The 8,787-nt window shown below is 45.8% G+C and overlaps 1 protein-coding gene across 1 annotated transcript; it reads right to left on the bottom strand.

The window, feature by feature from the left end:
- Positions 1 to 5,919: 5,919 nt before the first annotated feature.
- CLEC14A (C-type lectin domain containing 14A) lies at positions 5,920 to 8,247 on the bottom strand. The gene is given in 4 exon segments (XM_071426858.1): positions 5,920 to 7,844; positions 7,847 to 7,875; positions 7,878 to 7,946; positions 7,949 to 8,247. Coding segments are annotated over 4 exon segments (1,404 nt in total). The 5' UTR covers positions 7,992 to 8,247; the 3' UTR covers positions 5,920 to 6,581.
- Positions 8,248 to 8,787: the final 540 nt, after the last annotated feature.

Genomic DNA, 8,787 nt, shown 5'->3' with positions numbered 1-8,787 from the left:
TGTATCCAGTCTGGATGGAATACATTTATCTTTATATGGTTATGGTGTCTATGATGGGTAGCATCACCTTGGAAACTATATAAATATACAGAAAATTCCTTCTACTCTGCATTACCACCCCCCCCCCCCCCAAATGTCTTTTCTATATGGGTTCTTACACTGTAATATGTCTAAGGGCTGCTCTGTGGGTTCTTGAGCTTCCTAACTAGAAAGGCTCAAATAAAAGTGCCCAAATTCACAGCATAGGGAAGTTGTAGGACAGATAACAATTACCAGATCTCTGACTTGGGATCTGAACTGTGTTGTATTTATGACTTGGAACAGGATTGTATGGTCTCCACTTACCTTGTTGGTGACAGTGCTGTTGTCAGTGCACGTGTGGGCCCTACCAGCCCAGGGGAAGCTGCTGGAGGGTGCTGGACTGCACTGCACTTCATGAAGCTGAGCAATGCCAGGTGACACCAGTGCTGCTGCCATGGGCTGAGTGTGGCACAAGCTCAACTCAGGCACACAGCGCTTGCCCATGCTCAGATTCACAATGGAAAGCCCAAGGGATTGCTGGTCAACTGGAGTGGTCCAAAACATGGCAAAGCTGCATATTTGGGGGAGAATGGATATAAAAAAAGGCCAAAGTGGTGGATACTTGATTCCTTCTCTCTCAGCAGACTGAGAGAGAAGGAATCTGATATGGAGAAAAACCAGGTATGTGATGGCTGGGAGAGGCCATTTTGTTAAGAACAGAAGAAAGTAAGTAGAGTCCACTACAGGCATTGCAAAGCAGGAATTTGGCTCTTTCACATAATTAACTTCCACTGTTTAGAGTACAGCAAATACACAAACTCCCAACTCAGCAAAAAATATGAAGTTGTGCTTTTTATGTCAGATGCTGTTTTCCAATCTGACTGTTATTTTTGAAGGTTAGAAAGTATCTAGGCATTTTTACTAACAACTAAATGACAATTTAGATACTTTATGGAATTACAAGAAACTCAGGAAAACAAGGCAGAAGCAGATAGATAATAGATTTTTCTGAATGTTAATTTACTGTGAATTTTTCAGACACTGAATTTCACAGATTTTTTTTTCCTTTATCATTAAAATAGAGAAAAAGATCTAATAATTTTTTTCCTTAACACAAATCAAGAAGAATCTCATATTGACAAGACAGAAATTGAATACAGAAGAATTTTCACTGCCCTTTCACTGTAATAAAGTAAAATTTACAGTATTTCTTATTTGAGCAGAATCTTCAAAGTTGCTCAGGTTCCAATGACTGAGAAAAATCCTTTCCCTTAGAGAAAGATATACTCCTAAAAATGAAAAGTAATGTAACGCATTCCTCTGCACAGGCATTAAAGACTTTGATCACTTATAATCCCACTCAAGCTATCTGTAATTATGATCTTATGCTATGTTCCAGAGAACAGTGTAAATCATTCTTATCAGCCAAAAACACAAGGCCTGCTGGTTACTTTCCAAAAACAAAACCATGCTTTTCTGACAGGTTATAACCCATATGCTGTTCCTGGCTTAATGACTGAAAATATTTATTCGTTTGCAAACTACCACATTTTGAGGAACACCTGAAAACATATGCAGCAAGAAGATGGTTAGGACAGAAACACCCTGGTAAAGATGGATGCTTGCCTGTCTTTCTCATCTTCCCCTCCTCAGCTCATCCTCTCTGTGAACCTGCAGTCTTCTTTCTCTAATATTACCCCTAAAATACACAAGAGTGGTTGTTTCCCCATTTTTCTGACTTAGAATGCAAAAGGACTGGCAGGTGGAAGGAAGGGAAGTACATAACAAATGCAGGACCACCACCACACCTCTGGATTCCCCAGCTCCACTTCCACTTCCAATCCACCTGGAGTACTGTGCCGTCCTCTGGAGCTCCCCACATGAGAAGGATGTGGACATGCTGGAGTCCAGAGGAGGCCACCCAGATGATCAGAGGGTTAGAACACCTCTCCTACAAAGACAGGCTGAAAGAGTTGGGGTTGTTCAGCCTGGAAAAGAGAAGGTTTCCAGTACCTCCAAACAACCTCCCAGTACCTACAAGAAAGTTGAAGAACATTTTCCTAGGGCTTGTGGTGACAGGCCAAAGGGGAGGGGCTTCAAACAAAGAGGGTAGGAATGGATTAGGCATGAGGAAGAAATTCTTTGCTGTGAGAGTGGCAAGACACTGGACCAGTTTTCTCAGCAAAGTTGTGAATGCCTCATCCATTGAAGAGTTCAAAGCCAGGATGGGGCTCTGAGCAACCTGGTCTAGTAGAAGGTGTCCCTGCACACAGCAGGGTGGTGGAACAAGATGGTCTTTAAGGTGCCTTCCATCCCAAACCATTCTATGATTCTGTGATTCTAATCAGCAATACAGAAAAGGGAAAAGATTTGCTTGCTAGATGATTCCTTTTACACATCCATTTTCAAGTCTTTGAGTCCCCGACTACAAGCCCAGAAGAGAAAGACAAGGCTGCATACTGGGCAGAAGAACTGGGGGAAGAAGAAAAGATACTAAGTTTAATGTTTTGAAGCCCTGGGACTGTGATTACTGTTGCTGCTGCCCTGCTGTGTTTGCCTTTTAAGCCAATTATATATCTTTAGTGAAATATATGAATTGCCATACTACAGCCTTGCTAAGTGTCCACAAACTGAAGAAATAAAAAAAAAATATTTCTAGAAGGAGCTACATTGCATCTACCAGTGATTGACCTCCATGTAATAATGAGGAAAGAAAATTGGGATTTAAAACATGAAAAAAATTAAGTGATAGGGAGTTTCCAGGGGAAGCACAGAATCCATTATATTTTTAATATTCTTTAAGCTATGTGATACACTTAAACAAGGAGAAGTGTTGTCAGAAGTACTCAAATTTTTCTCATGTCCACTTAGAGATTTCATTTCAATCCCACAGAACACCTAATTAAGCCCTTAGCAGCATAAATAATTATTTTTTAAACATGTAGAAATTAAAGTTTTATTTCTTTTTATTTGATGAAACAAACCATTAAAAATTCATCACTTGCTCATAAGTAAAATATGCAGCTGACAAATTATTTGCCTACCAGTGAAACTATATTTTTAGGAATTAAGGAAATCTAAAATTGGCAACATGGGACACTTTTTGGATAACTGTGATAGACAAGAGATCTGCACATTCCTATTCTTTGAAGGAATCACCATTTTCAAATGTATAGTAACAGTGTCTTGCTATCACCATTTCATTACAAATGTAAGCATTGTAAAACTCACTGATACAAAGTTTATATGTGATTTATATGGCTTTAATATGGGATGAAATAATATTTTTTCTTATGCTGGAAAAACAGTTGGAATATAATGTGCTTATATAATGTTTATTCAATGGGCATGTGTACAACATGAGAGAAAAGATTTGTCTCTATCTTTGCCATGTTTTGGAAAAATGCTTGCATTTGATTGTGGGTTTTCTATAGAGTGTTACATAATAATTTTTATTAAAATTGCATCCATTTTCATAATCAGACACTTTTATTATCTCAGTACTTGTTATGATTATCTGTACTCATCATGATCTTACTTATTCTCCTTCTATGGATGTAAACAGCAAACCCTGCTCTGTATCTGCCTTGCAGACCAGTGAATCATGGTTGTGATATGAACCAATGGTTGCATGACAGGTATGTGTTGGTTTCTTATTCACTAAAGACCCAATTTGATCAAGAGTGGAAAGCAAAAATGATCAGTCATTTCTCCCAAAACATCTTCTTTTTGGTCTGAAACAATAGAGAAAGATAAATTCATGCATTTCAAAGTTGTCAGGTTCCAAACAACTCCAAATGCTATTTGATTTGCATTCTACTGACTGCAAAAATAAGGTAAAAAAACCCAGACATACTGAACAAGAATCTCTAACACGTAAAAGCAATAAAAGCAATAATAAAATTATGACCATTTAGCCACGTCTTGAAGAGACAGAAGGCACCATGAGCTTGCTTTTAGAAAAGTGACTTGCACAGCTGGAGACTTAAGTGAGCTGATTTTTCTGATTTAATTTTAAATGTGTATTTTACAGGCATTTAAATATAAGTAGCCTCCATATGCCTTCTTTCAGTCGATGCAGAGAAAGGGCACTTTCAGGATGTAATTCATAGGTCCTGTTTTCAGCATCTAGTCTAAAATGAGATTAATTGCAAGCACATATTTCTCTTGATAGGCAGTACAGGTGTCTAGGTGAGTAAAAAAGTCTAGATCAATTATTGGAGATATCTACGCATGGTAAGATGGATCCCATCCTTAGATGCAAAACAGCCTGGTTTCACATGAGTCAAATTATAAGCTGGGGAGAACACAGTAGAACCCTTGTGTAGTCCTCTAGACAAATGTCTAATGATCCTGAATTGTGTGAGAAACAGAACTCTTAAATCAAAACATGATTTCACAGGAAGAGGGAAATGGGAATTATGAGACAGGTGAATGGCTTGCAAGGGCATGAACTTGTATATTTTAACTAAATAGTCTGAGTCACATACTGAGAGATGTCAAAATAAGTAGGCAGGTCCTTAACTCAGCACTTAATTGTGTGCTTGGTAAGACAACAGAAACAGAGAATGAAAGACTTTCTAGAGCCTCAAAAACACACCTGGACAGTCCCATCAGACTGTCAGAAGAGTTCAGCTATCTGATACGAGAGGAAGACTAAAACATACAAAAATATAATTTAGAGAGGTTCTCATTCATCTTAGCTGCTATTTGCTTATACAGCCCCAATAGAAGAAGAGAGCTCCACACACACCATCCCATAAAAGAAATTACTTACACTGGCAGCAACAGGGACGTTATTAAGAAATAAGGCATTAATGGCTAAGCGATTTTCCAAATCTGTGCACATCTGAATGTAGAATCAAGCTTCCTGCCCAAGCTGAAAAATGCCTGCCTTCCGAAATATAAATGTCAGATAAACAGATTTTAAAAGTATGCAGATTATGAGTCACCTTGTAATGAGCAGCATTCTCACCTAGATGGATTTAATTCCTGTCATGATACAGGAGAATTTATGGCTACAGTCAGTCTGATGGCTCACAAATACCAGTGACCTCTTTACCAAAAGCAAAAGACTGTTTCCCAGATGGCAACTGCCTATCATCATTAAAGGGAGAGAGAGAAAAAAATAAAAAACTTCTACTTATGTAATTATTTATCCTTAGCAGATGATTACACCATATTTATCATCAAGTCTTTGCTTGCAAGAAAAATAGGTAATAATAACATGCATTATTTTTAAACAGAGTTCTTCAAACCCAACAGGAAAGTGTCAAAATTAAAGTAGTGGTAAGAATGTCAGCTCTCAAGAGAGGAAAACAAACAAACAAGCAAGTGTATTTAAAGAGATATTTCAGAGATTAAAGTTCTCTTAAGGGAAGAAAATATTTCCCTATTCTCCCTGCACCCCAAAGGGCTTGGATGAGACCACTTAGATATGTATAACTGCACTCAGAAAACCTTGAATCAATATTTAATATTACAACTTTAATTGAAAACCAACACCATAATAACAATAAGCGAGCATCAGCACTCTGAACTGCACAGAAAGCAAGTTCTGCAGCCAGGTTGAAAGCTCCTCTACAGGAATTCCCAAGGGAAATCACAGAGGAAGTGTTTACCTCATTTAGAAAAGGGCACGAACAGTGAATCTTTCCTTATTTTCCAGGGACCCCACGGAAAACAATATATCTGACTAAAGAGAATGAGATTTGCATGATGTATTTGGACTCACGTTAACTCCTCACGCAGTGTGGTGTGTCAGCACCTTGTCTGATTCTAAGGGAGCCACATATTGCACACAAAAAGCAAGTTTTGTAACTACCTAACTTAGGAGAAAAACTGTAACTGAAAAAATTATTCTCTGCTACAATAAAAATGAGTATGAAGTAACAAACATGATTTACATTATCTTTTATTCTTTTCATCAGCTGAAGTATAAAACTGACTCCCCATTAACCTCTCACTTCCTCAGCAGTTTAATGACTTTCTAAGTATAGAAATGCTCTTTTATTTTTTAAGAATGTCAGTATGAAAGCACATGGGTTGCAGTTTCACCCAAAATTATGGCAGTTCACCTCTCCAAAAGTTCCAGCAATTAGACTGAAAACGAGAGCCTCCAAGTACCACTCAGGCAAGGAGTGAATTGTAAATTACAAGATGCAAGTGCTCAAAATGGCCCACTTTATGCTTGCTCCAAGTAAGGCACCAGACGAACAGCTTCTGAGAGGATAAAAATGCACAATTGTTGCAGCTGCAATCGCTCTGTCGGCCAGGCTGATCTATTTATATTTCAGTGAAATCAGCACCGAAATAACTCTTTTTCAGACCAACAAAAACTCCGACTGTCCGAAGACTTCAATCCCCTCAAAAGAATATCGCTATGCGCTCCTGCGTTTGATAATGTCCAAGCCCTGCCCAGCGAAGTCCCGCGGCGCCTCTCCCTCGGCTCCCCGCGGCAGCAGGGCAGAGGCAGGGGGGACGTGGGCAGCCGAGCGCTGGCCCGGGTGGCAGCTGCCGCTCGGGGCAGCCCCGAGGGACGCGGCCTCGGCGGTCCGGGGCTATTCACCGCCCGCTGCTCCGCTGGGCTCCGCGGAGCCTGCCTCCGCCTTGTTGCCGGCCTCCGGCGGCTCCTTGTCCCCGCGGCCCTCGGACTTCTTGTTAAAGCAGATTTTGAACACCCCCAGGACGGTCATGACCAGGATGACCAGCACCACCACAGCGACCGTCACCAGGATGAAAACGTAGTTGGACGAGGAGGAGGAGGAAGGCGGCGGAGCAGCCGTCTTCTCTCCGCCGGCGGCGGCCGTGGCAGTGGCGGGCGGCTCCGTGGAACTGCCGGGTGTCGGGATGGAAGGACGCTGCCCCTCCACCCCGGCATCCGACGGTTCGGCGGGGCCACCTGTAGCGGTGGGGGCCGGCGCCGTGCCCGGGCAGGGAGTTCCGTCCGGGCCGCCCGGGATGCAGGCACAGGCGAAGCCGCCGGCGGCATCGCGGCACCCGGCTACCTCGGCGCACCGCCCGCTGTCGGGGGTCGTGCGGCCGAAGAGGCAGGGGCAGAGGGGCTTCTCTGCCGCCTTCCAGGCGAAGCCACCCGGCTCGGGCTGGCAGGTGAGCCGCACCTCCCCGCCGGGACACGCCACTGTCAGCACTGTGCCCGGCGGGCTGAAGCCGGGGCCGCCGCTGCGCTCCTCGAAGGGGAGCCCATAGCCGAGGTCAAGGGCGCCCGTGGGACTGAGGTCGGGGCAGGCACCCTCGTACTGGTACTTGCAGAGGTAGCCCGGGCTTTTCAGCCGGCAGACCTGCTCCTTCCAGCCCCATCTGCGGTCGCCCCTGGGGAAAGGCGCCAGGTGCAGCCCAGCGCAGCGGGCGGTGCTGCAGGACGGCAGGGGCTCCTGGAGCCACCGGCCGAGCGCAGCCGGCACCTCCTGCGGGGCCGTCCCACCCCCGACGCCCTCCCAGGAGAAGCCGCGGAGCGGCTGCTCGTTGTGGGTGCAGGCGGAGGCGTTCCTCTTCAGCCCGACCCAGAACACTGCGGGCGCGGGCACCGCCGCGTCTGCCAGCAGCTCCAGCAGCAGGTCCAGCTCCTGCTCTCCGGTGACCCAGGCGAGGCTGCCCCGCCGCTGGTGGCAGGCGCCGCGGGCCTCTGCGTACGAGACGTTGGCGAGGTGGGCGCTGAAGCAGGCGCCGGCGGCCAGGCAGCGCACGGCGGCCCGCGGGGGTGGCGGGCTCCGGCCCAGGGCGCAGGCCGCAGCCAGGAGCAGGCACCAGGGCCCCGCCCGCCTCATGCCGGCGGCGGGACGCGGCGGGCTGAGGGGCGCGGGCTGCCCCTGCGGCTGTGGTGGCGTTCGGCCTGGCTTGGGCTGGCTTCTGCTGCCCGCGCCGTCCCGCTCCAGTGCCGACCCCGCTGCCATGGCCCTCCCCGGACCTGCCGGAGGAAACGTGTCGGGAGCCGTGGTTGACCTCGGCATCCTCCGTTTGTTGGAGGGCCCAGGACAAGCCGCTCCCGGCGCCGCCAGGAAGCGCTCGCCCCGCCCGGCGGGCGGGTGTCCAGCCGCCGGGTAGGACTCTGCCTTCTCCGCTGTCGGAGGGGCAGGCGGGTGGCGAAGCCCCGAGCCGCAGCTGTCGAAACGAGGTCACCCTACCCTGTTTTCAGGCCCGTGTCCCCGAGATGCCCGGGCCATCTTGCTAGCTTGTTGCACATCGCTTACCGGAGAAAAGCGGTCCAGCTTAAGTTATCTCTTCCTTGAAGGGTGGAGGTTTCTTGGTTAAGTGAGGCTGTGCCATCAACTCCATAGCTCCGGATACAGGGGGTGATTTAACAGTCACAAAATCTGATTTTGGTTTCTCAGTAATTTCAGTCCATTTGGGTGCCAGTAGACTTGGTTTTATGGAAAAGAGGTTTTCATAGCAAAGCAAGAGCTTGTTGGTTTAATTCTAGATGGATTCGGATTTCTTGTTAATCAAGGCATTGAGATGCTAACAGCCACCTAAGTCAAAGTTTACGGTGTTGCAGCAGCTGTGTATTCAGAGCTCTGCTGCTTACTGGAATTGTAACTCTTGCATTCATTCTTCTCCATGGTGCACCAGGTCAGAGGCATTGAGCTATTTGCCTGTGTGGGTCAGCACATGGAGATTGTTACTGCCTGCCTGCATTTTAAGCCAGAAAGATGCAATTCATTTTGCATCAGGAAACTTTATCACCTGCTATTCAAATCTGCCTAGTTCTTCACTGGATCTAGCTTTAAATGTGCCCAAACTAAATGA

The sequence above is a fragment of the Agelaius tricolor genome, unplaced genomic scaffold (genome assembly GCF_023055355.1).
Source record: "Agelaius tricolor isolate 1412-34295 unplaced genomic scaffold, bAgeTri1.0.p SCAF_5, whole genome shotgun sequence".
Taxonomy (NCBI): Eukaryota; Metazoa; Chordata; class Aves; order Passeriformes; family Icteridae; genus Agelaius; species Agelaius tricolor.
The sequence above is the reverse complement of the archived record's forward strand: the minus strand, read 5'-3'. Positions and strand labels throughout refer to the sequence as shown.